Source organism: Oryzias latipes, chromosome 4 (genome assembly GCF_053564925.1).
Source record: "Oryzias latipes strain Hd-rR chromosome 4, Olatipes_Hd-rR_3.1".
Taxonomy (NCBI): Eukaryota; Metazoa; Chordata; class Actinopteri; order Beloniformes; family Adrianichthyidae; genus Oryzias; species Oryzias latipes.
The window spans coordinates 8,867,570-8,889,857 of NC_136240.1; the positions used below are offsets into that span (position 1 = coordinate 8,867,570).

Sequence of the window (22,288 nt, forward strand, 5' to 3'; positions counted from 1 at the left end):
CTTTTATTCTTATTTATGTTATTTCTCTTTCTATATATTACTTTCTACAAGCAGAAAAGCGTATTTCTTTAAACATGTTTGCATAAAAACCAAAACCTTTACTCAGTTTCTGTTTTTTTTTTAAATCAGAGGAGTTAAAAAAAAGGTAAAAAGGGAAAGATCAAAAAGGAGGAAAGCTTCTGTGTGAAGACGGATGCATTAAGCCACAGCTGTCACTGAAAGGATGCAAAGTCCTACCATATTGCATCGACAGCATCCTTTCTGCCTGAAGTGTTTTTCAGGAACCAGAATTTCCTGTTTAACTTTTCCAAGTATTTCTTTACTCCAATTTTTTTTCTTTTTGTTGTTTCATTTTGGAGCTGCATGGTGGTGTAGTGGTTAGCACTCTTGGTTCACATCCTGGCTGGGTCCTTTCAGTGTGGAGTTTGCATGTTCTCCTCATTCGTGTGTACATGTTACACATGCTTGATAGGTTCATTGGTGAATCTAAATTGCCCCTAGGTGTGTGTATGTGTGTGGGGGGGGGTCTATCCATCTTCAGTGGGTCCTGAAGATGGATAGATAGATGTATTATTTAATGCAAAGGAATGGGGAGAAAAAAGGAAAACTTTTCGGGGGGTTTTCTGCACTTACTGCTACTGCAATTTGTGGCTTCCACAGATGCTGCCAAAACCCTGAAACTTTTCTTCTGTTAATCTGAGAAGTGATGTTTCACTGTAGACCAAGTGCATTAAAGCTGGAAGCAACAAGTACAAAAATCCTTTTTAAAAACAACCAAATTGCATTTAAAATAAAATTATACTGTTTTGGGTTTAATGGATGCATCATGCATAGTTTTGATGGAATGCAGATCTGCAGCAATGATGCATAACCCTTGTGCTTTCTTAGATGACCCCACCCTTACTTTGACGTGTTCTCCCTACCATGAAAAAGGTGGATAAAGGTGGAAAGATTTCATGGACACCAGTGAAGATCACAAATCATTGAAGAAAAAAGGTTCAGCGCACTGTCTAGTGGGTCTAGATGACCCAACTCCCAACGTTAAAGTGCCTAGGATAGCACAAGGGTTAAAGTTTGAGGATTCCATCAGTAGGGCTCAGTACAGTGCAAGTAAAGCATTTGCCAACACAAGAGTCAATACATGTTAATTCACCGTGAAGAATCTCATGCTTTATCTGCTGACTAAAATCATTATCCTCCTCTGTGACGTCAGACTCCGGACTAAACGGCTGTGACTGTGAAGACAAACTGATGCCTTTTATTCAGTTATAAGTATCTTTGATTTGATTCTTCTATGTAGGTCAAGCCGTTTTTATTCACGAAAGGTTTTTGTTGGTTGTAAACTCTCTTTTAGTGTGACTAAATCTTTATTTCAGCTTGCTCTATGAATTAGATGATTGTTCTGATTTCCTGTTTGTGTTTGATTTTATGCTCTCTTTCACTAACGTGATTTTATCTGAAAATGTATATGAATTTGAGATTCTAGCATTTAAAAGTTGTTTTTGGTCTATTTTTACTTTGTGTTTGGTGCTTTTAAAGAGTTAAACATTTACTTTCTTAGACTGTCAACGAAGTAGGGAAGGCTTATTTATTTATTTATTTATTTATTTATTCTTTTAAACATAATTCAACAATTCACTGATTAAATATTGACCCTGTTTTTTTCTCATCTCGGATGACCTCAGGAAAGTCCCAGTTTTCCGAGGTGCTGTGAACGCAGCCCGTTTTCTTCTAGAAAGTGAGGCATGTACCACCTCTGTCCAGCAGGGGACAGTGCTTACCCGCTCAACAACTCTAGCTGTGCAACATCAAACGGTTCAGTGTATTTGTGGTTTTGTGGTTTTTCGTCAGTGACTGCTGCAGATTTGCTTGTTGGAAGAACGTCTGGGTCTTTACGTGTTCTCGTTGTCCGTACAGAGGACAGCGTTGACCGGGTAGTCTTTGTCCGCACACTGTGCACCCCTTTTCCGCCGTGACATTTGGAGGAATCTCTCGACGTGGACAGTTGGCGTGTCCCGACCAGGAGTGACGGCGGATCCGTCCTATGATTCATCCGAAGCGCTATTTTGAACTGGATCGTTTTTTTTTTAAATAAACTTTTTAACTTTCTGCATTTCCACCTCATCTCGGTAGCGGAAGACTGTCGGGACGGAAGATGTCTGTGGCGGGTTTGAAGAAGCAGTTCTATAAAGCCAGTCAGGTTAGCAAAACTTTTCTTCCCGCGATGCGAACCGTTAGCTGCTAGCTCCAAATAGCATTTCAAGCTAGCGCTCCGTTACAAACAACGAAGTGTTTCTGACATCAAAAACGGTGCTGACGTGGTTCCGTCGTGATTTTACTCTTAAAATGTTGAGTTTTGTCACAGATAATGTGGTGTTTTGTTTACGTTTGTTGACTTTAGTCATTGAAAGGCTAATCTGGACTTTGCTGAACTTTTTGCCTCAAATTGAAAAGTCCACCTCGCCTCTGACAAACTCTGGGGTTTCAGTTTTTCATGCAGACGTTCTGAAGTCGGGTCAGATTTCAGGATTATCCGGGCTCAGCCGTATATAATCTCAGCTCTGTCTGTGATCCAGAAGCTGATCACATTCGGGACGGGGCGGCGAAGCCTTTGGACCCCCGCCTCTAAACGTCCCTTCATCATGTCGGGGGAATTCTTTTCGGTTCTGTGGAGTTCGGAGTCGGTGCGGCTGTTTTTCATTTAGAGTCCCAGTCATGGGAGGAACCCCCCCAACCCCCTGCTGTTCTCAGCAGGAAATTCACTTGCTTTCTGCTTCCTGTCAGGAAGACTCTGTTGGGTTTTTGTCGGTTCGGAAACCAAAGCTGGGGTTGGAGGGTCAGGACGGTCCGGGCTGATCATTTCAGCGGTGTCAGGAGAACTGAGACTGTTTCTGATGGTTGACCCGGGAGAGGATGCATGAGTGGGGGGTGGGGGGCACAGATCTGACTGCATTGCAGTTGGTTTTCTTGCCAAAATTCCTGGTTGGTCGATAACATGCCACAGACCTCAGAGCATGAGGAAAGTCAGCTGGAGAAACCATATCTGTGCTTTGTTTCTGAGGAATTACAGGTTTTTTCTGTTTCCTGCATTTTACTGACCCCCCCCCCCCTTTTTTTTTTTAGATTTTATACACAAACCTGAGATAAGAGTGGAGGACTGTGCGTGATTCTCTGCATGTCATGTTTTGCATTCTTGTAAAAGCTCAGACATGCAAAGCAGAACATGCCAAAAGGTGTTGCGTTGTGGTTATTGAGCTGTAACTTTCTGCACGGCTGCATTTCCCTTCAAAATAAATTCTTCCAAATATGAACGGTTAAAGCCTAAATTATCCATCCAGCTGTCATGTCCCTTTTGTTTATCTTTGGAATTAAGCAGGGACAAAAGGTTTTGGGTTTTTCCGATTACAATATCTTACATTTATTTGTTCTTAACTCTCCCAAAATACAGCTTAAAGGCAGCCTGAAACCCTTCCTGTGGTTTGATGTGGGCGTCGTGATCATGAGGTTAAAGCAGTTCGCTCTGAAAGGATTAAAGTTATCAACCTGGGTTGAGATGAAACTCTTTTCTAGTGATGATACGTGCGGCATAATCCACCGATTGGTTTTTAATCATCTAACTATGAAAGACTCACCAAGTTTTTAGGAGCCTGCGTTCATATTTAAAGCAGCAAATGCAGCTAAAGGTTAGCCGGTGATGAACTCTTCCTGTTTGGATGTTTTATTACTGCTTTAAATGAACCAATCACTTTTTCAAAAATGATTTTTTTGATTTTCTTGATTACAGGAGTAATTTAACAAACATCTGCTAACTGAGTCTCTGGAGTAAAACAGGGAGCTACTATTCTAATATTAGCCTCATATTTGAAGTGGAAGCAAAATTGAATTGGAAAATGGAAATTTGAAGCAAATATTTGTGCCTAAATGGAAATTTTAGTGTACTTTAGAAATGCTGTCTGACATTTTATCTGACATTTCTTGATGTGAAACAGAAAAACTGCTGAATTAATTTTTACCAAAATTGCTGGGAATTTCATATTTCGAGACGCTCTCTGATGAAAACGTTCATATTCATGTAGCATTTTGCTCATGATGGAAGACGTATATAAACAAAATTAAGATCCAAATAGCATTTCTGAGTATTTCTTTATTCAAATCATGGTGAATCAGGAGCAGAATAAAAAATGCTGTTGGTAAATTAAGTTGTAATACAACAAAAATGGGCGGGGCCACAGTATTCCACCTCCGCCCCATTCTGATGCATCCACTATCAGACAAATGGATAGCTCCGATGTTGCTGCCATTTTTGATGCACCGCTAATGTTAACTTGTGGTGTGAGGGTCTGTAGCAGGGGTCGGGAACCTATGGCTCGCGAGCCATATATGGCTCTTTTGATGGTCACATGTGGCTCGCAGACAAATCTTTAATTCAAATTTTTTTTCTTCATTAGACCAGTCCTTCTCGTGCGCGATGCGATGGCAGAGGCGCGCAGTAGTAGCGGTGCTTAGAGAGACAAATCTGCGCCAGCACTAGTATAAGTTTAAAATTGTCTATTAATTCACAGAGTTTGTACCACCCGGAAACCTGTGAATTGCCGTGCCTAAAACCGCGCGCTCCCGTCTCTGAGAAAGAGCGCGCAGTTGCGGGGACGGGATGTGTGAGGGAGAAAGCAGAGGGTGGGGCTGAGGTGTTGTGGGGACCGGCAGCAGGTGAATCGCGCAGGGATTGTAAATAGGTAAAACCCACTGCCTGTCACTCACTGCAGCGTGTGAATGTGTGTTTGGCTCCAGGTCCGCATGTGAGCAGTCTGTCTCACATCTACAAAACATTCATACCAACCTAAGATCACGTTTAAAGTCTCAACGCCTGCATGAAGCAGAAACTCACCACGTAAACCAGACTAGACCATCAGCAAAACTACCACGAGAAATACTCATCATTTATTAGAAACAGCATAACAATGTTATTAAAAAGAATCCACAGACTTATTGTACTTTAAAAATGTTGAAATTACATCAAATGCACACATTCACTTGTATTTTAGTTTTAAACATATTGTCGCGGACTGAGTTGGGTGGCTGTTGGGCCGCTTTAAAAGTTCTGGAGTTCATGGAACGCATCGATCATGCAGAGATCTGATTGGCCCTCAGTTCTGTCGCTCAGCCTGTTGTTAGGTAGTTTGGACCAATGGGGTTCAGCTATGGGCCGAATAAGGGAAAGGGGAGGGCTGCAGCGGGAGCAGGGGAATATAAAGTTGGGAGACGCGCTCTCGTCTCGTCTCGGCGGGAGAGATTCAGGAGCTGCTGAATTAATTGTTCGGCGTTTGTTGTGGTCTGCAGTAACCAGAATTAAGAACCTTAAAAGAGGTTAAGTCTCCGTGCCTCAGTGTGGGAAAGGGACACTACATTATTGTATGGCTCTTTCGAAATTACATTTCAAAATATGTGGCGTTTATGGCTCTCCTGGCCAAAAAGGTTCCCGACCCCTGGTCTGTAGGCTCCCAGGAGAAAGTGTAAAAAAGATCATTATGGGATATTAGCGGAGGCTTACTTCTGCGCCAACAGTCCCGCCCACAACTGAGGCAAGTGTCTAATAAAATCCTGCCGCTCTGCAGAAACTATGTCCTGAAAAGATTGTTTAAATTTGTGCTAAAAACGGTATTACCATAATTAAAGATGACTGGAAACACTTTGAAAATAAATCAAAATATGATCAGAGTGGGACTTTAAAGACCGTTCTTTCTCAGTTAGCTTGGTGTAGTTGAATGTCTCGTCCTTTAGCGTCTCTTGATATTGAACTCCTTAAAACAGTCAGTGCCTTGGCATATTAGGCAGACACTGTTTTATTTTTCACTTAACAAATACTCTAATTTCCACTTGTTCTGAAAGCAGCGGCCCTCGCGGTCAACATTTTTTTTTTATATATATAGTAGACATTTGAGAAATGACCTAGAAAGCAGGGTTGTGTGAAGGGATAGGCCATATATCGGTGCCAGTATTGATATTTGCGTAATTTAAGTTTAGCGGTATCGGTCTGATATTTAAAAAAAATCTACCGATATTCTTCTGTTTTCAGAAACACTTCATTTTTGAAAGGTATTTTTGTTCCTCACAGATTGGGGGCTACTGTTCACAGTCCTTTTTTTTTTCATTTTCTATTCCGGTTTTGTCCCTTCCTGGGTCACGGGGCTGCTGGAGCCTATCCTGGCCACTTGTGGGTGAAGGCAAGGGACGCCCTGGACAGGTCGCCAGTCTGTCGGAGGGTAGAATGTCCTCAATCACGCACCCATTCACACTCACACCCACACCTATGGACAATTTAGAGTTGCCAATGAACCTATGAAGCATATTTTTGGACGGTGGGAGGAAGCCGGAGAGCCTGGAGAAAACCCACGCATGCACGGGGAGAACATGCAAACTCCACACAGAAAGGCCCCCCCATTGATGTTGATGTGTTTTTCATGTCCCCCAGCCGGGACTTCTTGCTGTGAGGCAAGAGCGCTAACCACTGCGCCACCGTTCACAGTCATTGTCAGTAATTGAGTGTTTTCAGGTAAATGTTATTTTTGATAGAAGTCCATGTTCTTCCTAATAGATCCCTGGCAATGGGGGGGTGGGTGGGGGGTATTGGTTTACAGTTATGTCCAATATTCAATAAATGGTCTGAATGCTGACATATATATTTATACGAAGGTTGTAAGTGATACTTGTTCCCATGAGATTCTTTGCTGTTGTGCATTTCTAATAAACAAAAAGGAAATCTAAACTTTGTGTTTCTGTAGACACTTAAGTATCGACTTTCGGCCAAAGTTGCAGGGGAATTATCGGTATTGGGCGGATACAATTACATCAGCCCATCCCTAGTTGCGTGGTAGTGTTGGTGCAGGTTTAAAATGGCTTATAACATAATTTGGCCAACCATAATGAAGACATCATACATTTGGTAGAAAATGCTGTTGGGCGCATATTATTGCTTTTATGATGGGCGCCTGTGGCTGGTGGAAATTTTAATGTGGGCTGCATATGGCCAACAGGCCAGACTTTGGACATGTCTGGTTTACACACACTCCTGCTAGCTTACAGCCCCTCACTAACGTAAGTGGTGCAACAAAAATGGTGAGCAATATTAGAGCTATCCACAGTTTAGATCCAGAATCCAGCTCAGACAGTGGATGCAAGAGAATAGGGCGGAGCAGGAAGACCGTGGCCCTGCCCAGCGTGTTCTCTACGTCACAAATACGATCTTTTTTCAATTCGCAACAATTTGAGTAAAGAAATACTCAGAAATGCAATTTTAAACTTAATTTTTTTCTATATGTCCTCCATCATTAGAATAATGCCACAAGAACATGTTAGAAACACCTGAATCATTTTCACCAGAGTACGTTTTTAAACATTCAAACTCTTTGTGCTGCTTTTTCTTTTATTTTGACGGCGATTTAGGTGAAATCTGCCTCCATGTTTGCTGGAGCAGCAGAACAGGTTGCTAGTGGGTGAAGGTGGGATTACCCTGGACGGTTCGCAGTTAACCTGAAGCAAATGTCGGCGTTCAGTCAGGTTTTGTGCTGCATTTGATAAAGAGTTTATTTCTTTATGTCAAAGTTGGAGTTGTTTTTTTGTACATTAAAACATTTTACTCATAAATTGTAGTGATGTCTTATGGGTATTACTTTGTTAACCTATCAGAGCAGATGACCTGATGAAACAGTCATGGGGGTAAGTGAGTGCTTTGAGATCTCCAGAGAGAAGCTGAATGGTTTTTGGTCCAACCAGTGATCACACAGAGATGGTTTCAGCTTAAGAGGAAGTGACCTCACAGGAAGCTCAGGAGTCTACAGGATGGTGGCAGTGATGAGATCCAAAGTTCCTGCTCAGTTTGTGAGGGCTGGCCTGTGGATGCTGCTCGCAGATGTTATGTGCTCCTCCAAGCCTTTCCCAGGTCTCGTTTAAAGTCTCACTCCGATCATCTTTTGATCTGTTGTCAAAGCATTCCGTTTTTAGACAATAAAAAACTTGTCATTTTCTATGACTCAGTTTCTGCAGAGTGGTAGGTTGTGGATGGGACTGTTGGTTTGGAGCAACCCCGTCTCCTCTTCGCCTCTCCGTTGCTGAGAGCTCAGAGCAGGGATCTTGTGGCCCAATCAGTGTATTTTTAACGTCACAAATACAATTTTTTTTGTCTGTTATTGATTCACAAATATGTAAATAAAGAAATACTAAAATAATGCAATTTTAAGTTTAATTTTCCATCATCAGAGAAATGCCACAAGAACAGGATTTTTATCGAAGTGGGTTTTTGGGTCGGTTTGAAATCCTTCCTCCATTCCTGCTAAAGGGCATAATAGTTCAACATCGAGGCAAAAAAATGAATTCTTTGTTTTCCTCAATAGTTTTTTTTTTTTTTTTGATGAGGGCTGAAGCTCATGACCTTCCTGCTGCTGATAGGACCTTTTCAGACATCAGTCAGGTCGCCCAGCTGCTCCAAGAACACGACTTTGAGGCCCGTACACACCGGGACGAATATTCGCCAGCGTTTTTCGCCACGTTTTTTGTGTTCACACCCAAGCGATTTTCCATGACGATGATGAGCCGAGCGAACATGCAATTTCATTCCCTGACATTAGATGGCGCTTAATGTAAAACAGAAATACTCCTGTACACAAGGTGGCGCTGCGCAACTTTACGCTTCTTAATGTCGCTTTTCTCTCAGATGAAGAGAGCAAGTATTTACGCGATTGTCAGAATCAATCAAAGAAAACATGAATATTTCAAGCACCAGTAGCTCTAGCTCCAGTTCCAGCGATGAAGAAATTATTGTTCTGTTGAATGATGAAAGACGCCGGAAAAGACGCCGATTTTGGGTACATCAGATAGTTACGAGAAGAGAAGAACATTGGGAGTTTTATCGATTGATACAAGAGCTGAAAATGTATCATGAGCGTTTTCAGGGATATTTTAGAATGTCCGTCAGTGAGTGCATCTTCTTTGTCTTATTTCTTCGCGGCAGTGTAGACGCTACTTGGCGTATGTCTTCTTCGCTGTGACGTATGTGTGCTCAGCCAGACAGTTTTGTGTTTGAGCGCCCCCAAGTTGTGTTTTACTGTAACTTCAGAAGCTCCAGACACGTGTGCAAAAGCGCCGTTCTCATTGGTCGTATAGTTTTTGACGCGGCGCGTCAAACCAAGAAAACGAACCCAAGGCGTTTTTTAAAAAATGACGCTTTTACGCGTAGCGTTTTTCGCGTCGGTGTGCACACTCACATTGGTGCCCTTTATTTAGTCACGAGGCGTTAAACATCGGCGAATATCGCGTGCGAAATTGGTCCCGGTGTGTACGGGCCTTTAGACTCAATGAAGCTGTTTCTCCTTTTTGGTGTTCTATGAGTTTGTTGGGAATTCTGCTGTTCAAAGTCCTTATGCTGTGTGATCACAGATACCTGAATCCTATTGAATGTACAGGTTTCATCTTTGTCAGTTTGTTAAAGCTGTTCTCTATTTTGATTTCTATAAAGACTTTTTGAGATGATCAGAGGCTCAGGCGAGGTGATCGGGTTCTTGGTCTGGACAGGAAGGCGCCTGAGCTAAACCATGCTGTAATGAAACCATGTGACTCCTTTAGTCACCTCCGCCTGTACTGCTCCTCTCTCCAGATGGTTAGTGAGAAAGTCGGCGGCGCAGAAGGGACCAAACTAGACGATGACTTCAGAGACTTGGAGCGGGTAAGAGTGAAGTCTACAAGCAGACTGTTGCTTCTGTAAATCTCCATGTTTCGACGTCTCACCAGAACATTTTCTTCTGTGCTTTTATCTCACTTCACCCACCTTCTCCCGACTTCGGAGCTCCTCTGTCACGTGTTTGTGTGTTTTGTAGAAAGTAGATGTGACCAGTAAGGCGGTTGCTGAGGTGATCTCCAAAACGTCAGAGTACCTACAACCTAATCCAGGTGAGAAGAAAAGCGGCTGGCATGCACGTACCTGAACAATATCAGCCTGAAGTCCTACGTTCCCTACACAGCATCCCGAGCCAAACTGTCCATGCTGAACACCATGTCCAAGATTCGCGGTCAAGTGAAGAACCCGGGCTACCCCCAGGCCGAGGGGCTGCTAGGAGAATGCATGGCCAAGTATGGGAGGGAACTCGGGGAAGACACCAACTTTGGTGAGATGTTTGTTTCAGAACATCCCTGATGTGTGTGCGCCGACCAGAAGGCTGCTCGATGGATGAAACTCCGCCTGTAGCGACTCCGAGCTTCTAATGTGCGTCTGCGATTTTTTAGGTGGAGCGTTGGTAGATGTTGGAGAGTCCATGAAGAGACTGGCAGAAGTGAAAGACTCCCTGGACATCGATGTGAAACAAAACTTTATTGATCCTTTACAAGGACTCTGTGACAAAGACCTCCGAGAGATTCAGGTACTTTGGTTTTTCTGAAGCTTCAGGAACAGACGACAAAAGTTTGATTCTAATTCCTAAAAAGCGTCTGAAATGTTTCTCCGTCCACTTCAGCATCATCTGAAGAAGCTGGAAGGCCGTCGGCTGGATTACGACTACAAAAAGAAACGCCAGGGCAAAATCCCGGACGAGGAGATCCGACAGGCCTTGGAGAAATTTCACGAGTCGAAGGACGTGGCTGAGACGAGCATGTACAACCTGCTGGAGACCGACGTGAGGACTGTTCTGCTCTGTAGTCCATTTGAGGTTCTGATGCAGCATCCAAAGAGGCTTAAACGGTCATAATGTTACAAGTAAACTGGCTTTCTGTTAATTAAACCCTTCCAGTTCTGGTGATCGAACACACCAGAGCTGGTAGTTCCTGAAAACAGGGTTTTTGTTTCTGACAAAATGTTGAGTGTCAGCCTGTGACCGCTGTGCTGAGGTGTGTCCACCTGTGCAGATCGAACAGGTGAGCCAGCTCTCAGCTCTGGTGGACTCCCAGCTGCAGTACCACCGACAAGCCGTGCAGGTGCTGGAGGAGCTGTCTGACAAACTGAGGGAGCGGTCCGTGCAGCTTTCTCTGTCAAATTAAAATAATTTGTGAAATAATCCCAGATTATAATCCAGGAATCTTTCTGAACAGAATGAATGAAGCTCAATCGCGACCGAGACGGGAATACACGCCAAAACCCAAACCTATCTTTGACTTTGGAGACAACAGTCACTCAAACGGAGGCTACCCGACTACGATGGCTCCTCCCCCTTCACGTAACCCAGGTAGGAAGCTTCTGAGGAAGAATGAGGTGAAGCGGAGTTTGTTACCGTGAAAACATTAGTCAAAGAGTTGATTCGAACTTGTATCTCGTGGACGGAGAAGGGTAAGGATGGTCTGGTTGGGACTTGGTGGAGGGTTCCTCCTTCAGTGATGAGACTTCAACACCTCCAGAGGACGCATCAGCAACACCAGAGGTCCAAAACCACCAAAAACGTCCTCTTAGTTCTGCTCATCCTTCTGTCTCCGTGGTGGAAAGAAGCTTGAAATGTGGGAAAGATCTGTCATTCCAGAGCGACAACATCCTCCAGCTGTTTCTTCATGCTCAGAGCTGCAGAGCCTCTGAACAGAAACCGAGCTCCACTTTCTGCTGTCTCGATTGTTCAACAGCAGCCAGCCTGTAGCACACAAACGCTCTTCATTCCTGCAGATGCTGAACTTAGATACCCCAGAGTGTTTCCACATCACTGTTGACAGAGAATGTGAGCATGCGTGATGGAGAAAGCTGGCGGCGCACATGTATCTCCATGTTCCTCTCCTCCTGTGACGTCACACACCCTCCCGTCTGTGAGGCTGTGCTCGCTTTATCCCATAGAAGAGTGTGGGATCCCCACCGGAGACCACCGCTGTCTTCCACACGTTTGGTTTTCCGTGTGGTGGCCTCGTCTTTGACTGTCAGACATAACTAAGGAGGTTCAGAATCCTTTAACGCCTGCATGCTCCTCATTACGTCTGAGAGACAACAGAGGGTGATGGTACATCTGTGTCGTGTAGAACAGATTTTTGTGAATTACTGACACCTACTGGCTGCGTGTGGAGATACAGGCTTTCACACCAAACAGAGACGTTTGGTTCAGACGTGAACCTTTCCCTTGGATGAAGTTTGCAGAATCTGAACAGAAATATTTGGGGGTGTCGATGAGGTTCACCTCCAGAGTGGATCCTCTTCCTCGGAGTCTTCCGCTTTTTTACCCTGCAGTGTCATGCAGTGTTTACCCAGGTCAGGCGTAACATTTGTGTCAGCCGGGCGCGACACAAAGACCAAACTGTTTTCCAGTAGAAGGCCGGCTTGTGTGAGGTCACAGTGACAGCAGGATGCCGCAGCGTTTGCCTGGTTCGGGGTAAATGTTCTTCTTGTTAGAACTCGTGGAGGTTACTGCTGCTCAGTAACGCTGGGATTCTAACAGATGAGGCACTGCCGTTTACTCAGATTATCTCTGTTTACCTCTAAATGTTTAGACGAACACAGAAGCCTTCGACATAAATCAGGAGCATAAACGTGAGCAGACAGGAGATTATTTGGCTTCTGTGGCTCAGAGGTTTCTTCAGCGTGAACGCGACATCCTAACTTCACCTTTGTGGAGGTTTTTATTATTTATGTACGTTTGGCTCAGGTTCCTCCAGAGCTCCAGCTGTTAAAAAGGAGCAGCAAAGGGAGGATGTTTCTTCTCCTGTCAGGTCAAATTTCATCAGAAAAAAGCTTTCTATGAGTTTATATTGAGGAACATCATAAAGAAGAGGAGATTTTCTACATTCAGATTGAAGGAATTCACCTGAATTTTCTGTCCCTCGGCCTCTGAATGTCTCGTTCATCACCTGTAACTCACCGTCACATCAATGTTTCCGTTGATCTGTTGTTTTCAATTCTAAAATGTCAAAGATCATGAAGTGATGTGAATTCTTTATATTTGTCTTTAGGATTGAATTAAAGAGGAAGAATGTAACTTAAATTGATTCCACAATAAATGATTAAGTCAAATATAGTGCAGAGAAGAACAGGACCTTTTCTATGGAAGTGAACATTTGGATTTGCGGCTTTTTTGAGGGTCATGTGTTTTCTGTCGGGTGCCTGACTCCCGGTCTTCTGTTCTCAGCCCCCCCCGAGCAGCCGAGCTGCAAGGCACTGTACGACTTTGAGCCGGAGAACGAGGGCGAGCTGGGCTTCCACGAGGGGGACGTCATCACCCTGACCAACCAGATCGATGAGAACTGGTATGAGGGCATGCTGAACGGCCAGTCCGGGTTCTTCCCTCTGAACTACGTGGAGGTTCTGGTGCCGCTGCCACACTAATACAGACACAAGGCCATTGGGGGGGGTCAGACGGGGTGGGGGAAGGAGGATCAGGCAGGTTCCATTTTCACCTTCAGGCCCATCGTCAGGAAGACATTATTTTTAGGACTGATGACACATAAGCAATAATGTTGGTTTATAGATGCATCTAAATTATTATCACTGCAGTTGTTGAGGGGACATCAGCATGCCCCCCTCCCCTAATGCTGTGGGTAAAATGCCACCATTCAGCAGGAGAAGTGAAAGGTTCATTGCAGTTTTTCTTCCTCCCGTGGATGGAAGTGTGCTCCTAGATGCCACCTTGTGGCATGCCTGGGAACTGCCGTCCCCTCAACAAAAATCTGGATTTGATTTGTTGGACTAATTGTAAAAAACAGAAAAATTGAAACCACATCCTCATGGAAAAAACTGGCCCCAAATGTTAGTAGGACTTTGACGGCAGACCGTCAGCTTCCCTGTTGGAGTCCCTTCAGCCTGAATGGGGGGGGGGGGGGGGGGGGGGGGGCTGTTCCTCAGAGCAGACAGACAGACATGCAGATGTTGCACGTTTTGGTAACTGGTTGAAGCCGGTTCTCGTTACCCATAAACACAGGGAGTAGTAACTGTTACTCTGCTCAGTAAAGGATGTGGAGCCAAAAACGCAATAGAATCGCTTCAGCACGCGTTTGGTCAGGTGCTAACAGCCATATTTTCGTTTTGGCGTGTTTCTAGAGACCGCCTTAACATAGTCCCTTCAGAGAGGATGCTGCTGGCAGCAAATCTTTAAGTTTGTCTCTGACTGCCGTTTTATTGTTTAACCTCACAACCGAAAGTCTGTGAAACTCCGCCCACCTCAGCCTAACTCTGAACCCGGTTCGTTGATTCTTGTCTTGTTTTGCGACTGATGGCCGCAGCGGTTTGGCTGCTCAGACGAGGCCGGCTCCTCGTTCTGGACTGCATTCACAGACGGCTCGACTGAGAAGGAAAACCTCTTTTTCAGAACACTATCCTTTCAGTCTAGAAGATTCCAGAGGGTTGTGGAGAGACGATGACAGTTTATCCGTTTTCTGTGACTGTTACCCCTCCCCTGTTTGAAATGTTTACGCCCCTGAGCGCCGCGTGGGTTAGTCGACGGGTGAAGACGAGCTTCGAGGAAGCGCCGTCGGAAAAGCCAACCCCATTACCGCGGCTGCCTGCACTTTCCGGTGTCACAGTTGGAGCATATTTCTACTTCCTGGACGACACTAGAGGCAGATCCTGGATCTGATGATCACCTGAGTCTTAAACAGAGCTTTAGGTTTACGTTTTCTCTGTAAAGAAATCCAGATGTGGTTTTTAAATGTTTGTATTTTAGTCTTACTCTCCTTTATAACATGAAATCACTATGGCTCTCTAGAGTATTTTTATATACAACACTTTACAACCATCAGATTAACCTTTGCATGTGGTCCTATAAGAAACTCTAAAGTGTTTTTTGTTAGATATAAGTTGCCTGTTTACTTTTGCTATGAAAACTATATTTAACTGCAATATTTTGCCTTTTATTATCACAGTATTTGTTCGTGCTTCCTCCGTCTTCTTTGTGTTACAAATTCTTACAAATAAAACAAAACTCGAGACTTTCTTCATGTTTTCCTTCTTTTTTTTTTACACCACAGACCAAACATACAGATGGTTTAATTCAACAACAAACAAATAGTTCCAGTGTGTATTTGAACGCCTCGTGGATCATCAGCAGGCGGGAGGCGGAGCTTTCATGGCTGTACTTAAAGGATCCACGGTTTGTAATAAATACAGAATAGGTCATGAGGTCGTGTCCGTCCAAACCAACATGATGGGGGGGGGGCAGTAGATGAGCACACACAGGTATCTAACTTTACCCAAACCCTAACGTACACAAACATGAACTAAACAGTTCAGCTCAAACCTTTGCCTACAGACATGGACATTTACACAAAAACAGTTTACATCGACCGTACCTGAAGTATCTGACCACACCAGCAGATACTGTTGCAGGTCGGTCCGTAGGTCCTGAAGGTTAGTGATCAAACAGACAAGCATTCAGGCTACATGGTTCTGAGTAGGTCCTCTTTAAGAACTCTGACCTGTTTCCAATGGATCTGTTCAGTTCTCAGTCTGGTTTCATGACGAGGGAGGCAGTCTGACCTCCAGCAGCTCCTCGCCAAAGTGCGTTTCATCTCAACGGCGCATGCGTCACCAGCGTTCACTGATGGCTGGATCCATCAGTGAACGCTGCTCAGCTGACTGTAGACGTGCTCCAAGATCTGCGAGTAAGCCTGGTCTTTGGGGGCGTGGCAACTCAGAGAACCCTGTGCGGGAGAGCATCGGTCATTCCCCCAACAGCCGGGTATTTAAACCCCCGAACACCTCCTACCTTTATCTTGTCCATCATGGTTGTGTCGGGACACCAGTACTGGTGGAACTGGACCAAGTCAGGCGCTGCTCTGTAGTATTCAACCAGCAGCATCTGTTGAGATCATACAGAATCCCTTACAGCCTGACCTGAAGCAGCACGTCGGAGCTGTGCGGCAGTGTCCGTACCATCTCGTTGAGAACGTCGCTGGTCAGAAAGTTGTCCTGTACGTAGGTGACCTCCACAGCCACTGGGATCCCGTAGTCGTTGGGCCGCTGCTGCTGGCAGGGAGGAGAATGAGCAGATGTTTCCAGAACCGAGGAACCACGACGAAGGTCTGCGCTCTTACCTCAGGCGGGGGCACCACCCAGAATGGGGTTATTGTAGATGCAACACCCTGGTTTCCGTGGTAATAAGGACCTGAAAAAGTTGAAGCTTAACGATGATCGTAGTAACGAAGCCTTCATTCATTTCTGTCCCTAAAAGTCCTGAATTTGTCTGCAGTGCCACCAACTCTGAGCCGTTCTCTGCAGCAGCTCAGCCGATTCCCTCATAACACGTCCAGAACATCCATTCATTTGTTTCTGAATACGAACAAAACCTCGTCCCTGCAGTAAACACAGGATACTTCAGCCCGGAAGTTAAACTCAGTCTGTTTCCAGCGCTTTGATGCGCTAACTGGAAGCTGCAGATAAACACCATCTGAACCACCAGGAGAACATCTGTGCACTTATCTCCATCAACAGTTTGATCTCTTTCACTTCTAACTGATGTGGGAGGCGGCAGCACTTCAGTACGTGCGTGCAAAGGAGCACTGACCACAGATGATGCCCAGACACGGCTGGAAGCCGTTGTTGGATCCTTGGAGCCTCAGCTGATGGTCCATCTGAGAGTCGATGTCCTGCAGCGACGGCAGCGCCGGACCCCGCGGGTGACTGTGGTACCAGCCCACCAATGACAGACCGCGCATGAACAAGTTCTGACAGATCTGAAGCAGCATCACACACCAGCTTCATTACACTGAACAGGAAGCTGAGAACATTTCAAATGAGGAGAGGTTTAGTTCATCATCATCAGGTAGATGAAGAATCGCAGAACAACTCTGGATTGATTTAATCCATTTAACAGTTGATGTTTTGTTTAATGGTCAATTTTCTGACGTCATACGACGTGTGAAGATGTTTTTTTGGTGTTTACAATAAAAACAGAACATTTAAGGGGAGTGGTGCCCTACCCTCAGGCTGTGGACCGGTACCGATCCGGGGGACAGTTGGTATCAGGCAGCAGAGAAAATACATTTTTTCCGTTTTGTTTTTAACTTGATTCTGAAGGAAGTTTTATTTTGAAAAACTGGATTCTCTCTATCATGATCTGACTCTTTCATGTCAACTCGGTCAGTCACGTGTTAAAAATCCATCCACTGCTTTCTTAAAGCGGCTGCTGTGACCGCTTAACTGAAAGCCCCAAGCTAGCAAAGTTAACGAAAACAAATATTTGGAAAGTTTCTTTAGGTAGAAAAAATTCCAGAGAGGAAACACAAGAAAAGCCTTCAACTTCAAAATAGAAGAAATCTACAAACCAGGAGTCTTTACCCCAAATATGGATTTATTTTGACAGTTGTTCCCGCAGACCATAATAGTAATGCAGAATATTCAATAACCTGCTGTCTAATGTTACTGGGACGCTGCTAATAAAGTTATTCAAACGGTGGATCCCCGTTTATTGCAATAAATGCAAATCTACAGTGAATGAAATTTTATTAGCAGTGTATTTTTAGCGTTACACTGTCTGTCCTGCATATTGTGCAGATCAGGTGTGCTGGAACAAATGATACAACAAACAATAAATCCATTTTCTTAAGTAAGATTCATGTTAAATACGTTTTTTTTCCCCCCTTTAAAGTCAAACACTCTCTTTCTGTTTCCTCTCTGACTCTTTTCTGCCCACAGAAACTTTCCTGTTTTTCTTTTAATTTAGCGGTCTTTTCAGAGATAAAGAGGGATGGATTCCAGACGCGAGCGAGGAGAACGATTTGACATCCTTCAAAGGTCAGAGACCGATGTGGTGGACGGAATCTGGTACTTTTCCAAAAGAAAACATCCTTCCGATTCAGAATATTAACAAAACGAGAATAACGTGTGTAGTTTTTTGGTCTGCGGCCTGCAGGTGGGAATTAATTTGAATCCTTTTATGGATACAGACTATGTTTTAGGATTTTTATAGCCGATATTTGCTATCTAATAGTCTGAAAATCTATTTCCCAGAATTTTAACCACATGCAGCTGTTTTTTTTTTTTTAAAAGACGGCTTTTCTCCTTATTTCTGCTGAAGAAAAGATGGAGCCACGGCTCGGGTCTCACCTCTTCCTCCACAGCAGAAGCAGACTCCCTGTCTGCCAGCCTGGTCCGACAAGGAAAAGCCCTCAGGATGGTCAGAACTGAAACCAAGCAAAAGGAAGATGATGCTGATGAAGACGGGGACGACTGGATCTCCGTGGATTTATTCCGCTTACGTTGTGTGTTAGTATCCCATCTCCCTCCAAGGTATCCCACCACCTCACTGGTGGTCAGATGACAGTGGAAGTCCTATAAAGTCCAACATCAGAGACCTTATCCTCCAACACGTCCCTGAAAACCCACAGCCCGTGTTTGGAATGTGCTGAGACCCACCATCAGGAGCAGAACGTTACTGGAGACGGCGACGTTGAACGGCTGGAACCTGTTGATGGCGGAGAAGGCCGACAACTCCACCAACGTGTGCGGATCTCTGAGGACACGAGGTCACAGGGTCACACTGAGGCTCAGGTCGAGGACAAAACAGTGGAGACGCAGGAGGACGTACTTGGCAGCATCCCTGGTGCCTAAGGTGCAGTATCTGACAGGAATCCTCTCTCGGTCGGTCCGTCGGGAAACGACCACGTCTGCAACGCCGCGAGGATGAACATGAGTCACAGAAGGACGGCGGGAGGTGAGAGGAGAGCAGATGAGGGGAAAAACACACCATGTAATCCAGGCTTGACGTTTTTGTTCTTCTCGTCTGCCTGCACCGCAGTCTTCCCTTCTTCCTCATCCTCGTCATCATCTTCCTCGCTCACCAAGCTCTGGAATGGCAAGGAACAAAAAAGATGATGGAGGATAATCACACTTTATGCTTCTGTGGTCCAGAAAGCCTTTCATAAATGTCAATATGACAAAAAAATTCTATATTTGAGTGAAACTCGTCATATAGAATCATTATACTTCCCTCACATCACTTTGTCATTTGTTTAAGTAAGATGGTTCCAGTTTACAGGAAAAAAATCAGATTCTCAGAAAATAAAAAGGATGGAAACTCAGGATGTCACCGCCTCACCAGCTGATCTACCAAAAACACCTACAGATGTTTCAGCTTGTATCTGGATGCTACACAATCGTAGGGAGATGGCAGATGTCCAGAAGACAGTCCTCCACAGCCTTAACAAGGAGGATGAGCCACAAGGACCCGGCCGGTTCACAGAGAGCTGTATCCAAGCGTGGAAGGAAAAAGTGTGACCAGGAGAAAGTTCTGGAGAACGGCAGCTTTGAGAGGAATGCCAACAAATCCATTCAAGAACTTCAGGGAGCATCAGAAGGAGTGGACTCTGCAGTCAAACCTCTCCTGAACCAGAGACGTCAGCAGCGTCTCACCTGGACTAAGCAGGAGCAGAACTGGACTGCAGCTCAAAGCTCCACAGTCCTGTTCGGAGATGGAAGTCTATTTTACATTACATGTGGGGGTGAAGGTCCCAGAGTCTGGAGGAAGAGTAGAGAGGCACAGAATCCACGAGTGAAGTTTCCACGGTCACTGATGGTTTGAGTCTCGTCTGCTGGTCCACTAGGTTTTCTGAAGCAGACATCTACCAGGAGATTCCATCTTTTTTAATGGATCTGATGTGATCTAATTTTCTGAGAACTAGAGTTTATGATCTAAAGATCATGTTTACAACAAATAAAAGCTTGAAATATTTCATTCCATTTATATTTCTATCTAAACTAGAAAGTTTCACTTTTTGAAATGACTGAGAGGAAAAAATCCTTCTGACTAAAGAAGAAAAATGTTGTCCAGTCAAATTATTTTAAATCCATTAAAAACTCCAATTCCCAGAGCCCCGCCCCTTCCTATTGTTTGTTTTAGATGTTCCTGAAGTATAAAACATTAAATTATCTTATTTACTGGTACGATGTTTATCTGACAGGGGTTAGACTCCATGACGGAACAGTCTGGACGCGAAAAGCCGATGGGAATGCTGGGTATTTTTACCTGAACCTCCAAAGGAAATCAGCTGATGGAAGAATCAGAACTCAGTTCTTCGCCGTTTCCTGACAGTTTGTTACTCCATTACTTTAACTGAAAGCTCTTATGTAACTTCCTGATTGTGCCTCTTAAAGGCCCTGTGTTCAGTTCCTCCTTTTCGGTTTCAGTGTCTCAGACCATCAGAGCCACACAGAGCAGAGAGAACGTTCTCCTGCAGCATCTGCAGAGAGAACGTTCTCCTGCAGCATCTGCAGGAGCTTCAGCCTCCAGAGCGCCTCCTCCACCCTCCGTATCTAACAGTTCTACATGCAAATCTCCGTCTTTCAGTAAGTCAAACTTTGGACCTTAGAGTTGGAGAAGAGATGTTGGGTTTGCTCCTCTCACCATGTCTGCGCTGGGCTGGTACTTGTGCAGCCAGGTGGTTTTGTACTGGACCAGCTTCTGCCCCCTGTATCGCACAGACGCCCATCCACAGCCGGACTTTTTGGCCGGGTTAACCAGACGCTTACAGTGAGTTGCCCAGGCGCTGGGCGAGTTGAAGATCTGACCCGTTTCCACCCAACGGATTTTCCCATCATTCAACAGGTCGCCTACGAAGTTCTTCCCCTGAGAGCAGAAGAAAAGTCACGTCTCTGCGACAGAACCTTGGACCTCCTCGGTTCTTCTGACAGGACGGGTAATTACAAGGTAGTGGATGCCCAGCACGCCATCGCCCGGCTCCACCAGGCCGTCCTTGAGCAGCACCCGGAGCGTGATGCCTCTCCTGGTCAGCAGGGAGCCCCGGCCGGAGCTGGACCGGAGGTCTCCTTCCTCTCCTCCACTCAGCTCCTCCTCATCCTCCTCACCACCATCCTCCACCACCTGTGGAGAGCCTGGGGGCTCAGAGCCTGCAGACACAAACATGCAGACATGAGGAGCTGGAGGCGTGGATGGTCCACGGAGAGACCAATGAGACAGCTGAGTCAGCAGAAATCCACCGCTGTAATAACAAAGACCCCCCAGTGAGAGCCGCCCCATCACGGCAGCATCATTCACGACCAAATCCCGCGAACAGGAGAGCCACCCGTCCCCTCAGCAGATCAGAAGAACCTTCAAACGGTGCTGGTTCCAGCCGCGCGGCGGCAGTCTTTGTTTCCCCTCTCATTTAGCTCTGACCGCCGGAAGAGGCCTGCACGCGCCCCCCTCATTTATTCCCCCAAACAACCAAAATCGCTTAATTGTTCTCACCCATTTCTCTGAACGCGTTTGGGTCCACCGCGGCGCGAGGCCACTCTTTCCCGGCGCGCGAGCCGCTGTGTGAGCGCGCGCGTGGCTCCAGCTGGTCTTCAGGAAGGAAGGAGCGTCCGCGGCTCTGCGGACGGACGAGTTTCCTTGTTGTGTTGCTTTAATGTCAGCTCCCCTCCCCTTTGCGCCTCCCTCCCTGCTCCTCCGCCCGCGCGCGCCCGCCTCTATCAGGCTAGCTGCGGGAGAGCCCGGGTGGGAGGCGCGCGAGCCCCCGGCACGAGGACAACGAAGTCGACCCAGAAAACCGCGACTTTTGCTGCTCTGGAGAACCGGAAGGTCCCGAAGACCTGCGGGAATTTTTGGCGCAGCCTGGAAGCGGAGTCAAAGTGCAGCTGAAATGCGGGTTTCTGCCCCGCTACCACGAACACATCTTTCTCTTTGAAAAGAAGCGCGTGAAGCCGGAGGGGGGGGGTGGTTGTACCTCAGATTTCTGACATTTTTCATCATGGGAGTCAAACTACAGACCACAGTTTGATAAGGTGCATATTAAATGATTCAACAAGTTAACCATAAGAATAAAAACATTTCAATTCTCGTGCTTACATCTAAAAGATGAAGCCAAATAATAATATTGACCAGTTGACGCCTCTAAAGGGATATCTATAAAATCAAATAAGATAAATTAAGTACACCCTAAACCTAAATCCTAAACCTATCCTATTTATTTGGCTGATTTATGCATTTAAATGTTAAATAGGAGTTTTAGTACTAAAGTGTTTTGTCTAAACCGAAGAAACCAAACTCTTTATTATCTGCATTTTAATACTAATAACTTGAAAGCTAAGTATTTTGTGTGCACATATTCACAGACCAAAAATAAACACACACACTAGCTCTAAAATAAAACAATTGGTTTAAAAAAAGTGTGTGTGTGTGTGTGTGTGTGTGTGTGTGTATATATATATATATATATATATATATATATATATATATATATATATATATATATATATATATATATATATATATATATATATATATATATCACATATATATATCACATATATATATATATATATCACACAGTTCAGACGTCATTATTTTTGTTTTAGCTTTTATTTTAATATTTATTAGCAGCATTTAGATTGGTATGCTTTTATTTACAGAAT

General features: G+C 44.9%; 2 protein-coding genes across 3 annotated transcripts; one reads left to right on the forward strand and one right to left on the reverse strand.

The window, feature by feature from the left end:
• The first annotated feature begins 1,765 nt into the window (after positions 1-1,765).
• On the forward strand, positions 1,766-14,873 carry sh3gl1b (SH3-domain GRB2-like 1b). Its single transcript, XM_004067666.5, has 9 exons — positions 1,766-2,200; positions 9,647-9,715; positions 9,867-9,939; positions 10,011-10,154; positions 10,273-10,406; positions 10,500-10,658; positions 10,888-10,991; positions 11,071-11,204; positions 13,074-14,873. The coding sequence occupies exons 1-9, from the start codon at positions 2,156-2,158 to the stop codon at positions 13,268-13,270; spliced, it is 1,059 nt and encodes a 352-aa protein (XP_004067714.1). The 5' UTR covers positions 1,766-2,155; the 3' UTR covers positions 13,271-14,873.
• Positions 14,870-21,564, reverse strand: mpnd (MPN domain containing). 2 transcript variants are annotated; one of them, XM_004067667.5, is made up of 13 exons: positions 21,123-21,564; positions 20,580-20,782; positions 20,280-20,501; positions 18,624-18,723; positions 18,465-18,543; positions 18,293-18,389; positions 18,136-18,208; positions 17,984-18,060; positions 16,443-16,611; positions 15,973-16,043; positions 15,812-15,901; positions 15,645-15,737; positions 14,870-15,579 (listed from the first exon to the last, which is right to left on the reverse strand). In XM_004067667.5, exons 1-13 carry the CDS (start codon positions 21,124-21,126, stop codon positions 15,493-15,495), a joined length of 1,365 nt encoding a protein of 454 aa, XP_004067715.1. In that variant the 5' UTR covers positions 21,127-21,564; the 3' UTR covers positions 14,870-15,492. The 2 variants fall into 2 exon arrangements, with proteins under 2 accessions (XP_004067715.1, XP_020557880.1); XM_020702221.3 differs by having other exon boundaries at positions 15,812-15,904.
• Positions 21,565-22,288: the final 724 nt, after the last annotated feature.

What these genes read in the sequence shown, in the direction of transcription:
- mpnd (XM_020702221.3), bottom strand. An exon ending in GTGTCTGGGCATCATCTGTG is followed by an intron (nt 16,044 to 16,442) that starts GTCAGTGCTCCT and finishes CAACTTTTTCAG; the next exon opens with GTCCTTATTACCACGGAAAC. An exon ending in GCGACGTTCTCAACGAGATG is followed by an intron (nt 15,738 to 15,811) that starts GTACGGACACTG and finishes TGATCTCAACAG; the next exon opens with ATGCTGCTGGTTGAATACTA.
- sh3gl1b (XM_004067666.5), top strand. Translation starts at nt 2,156, where the DNA reads ATGTCTGTGGCGGGTTTGAAGAAGCAGTTCTATAAAGCCAGTCAG. An exon ending in AGTTCTATAAAGCCAGTCAG is followed by an intron (nt 2,201 to 9,646) that starts GTTAGCAAAACT and finishes TCCTCTCTCCAG; the next exon opens with ATGGTTAGTGAGAAAGTCGG. An exon ending in AAGACCTCCGAGAGATTCAG is followed by an intron (nt 10,407 to 10,499) that starts GTACTTTGGTTT and finishes CGTCCACTTCAG; the next exon opens with CATCATCTGAAGAAGCTGGA.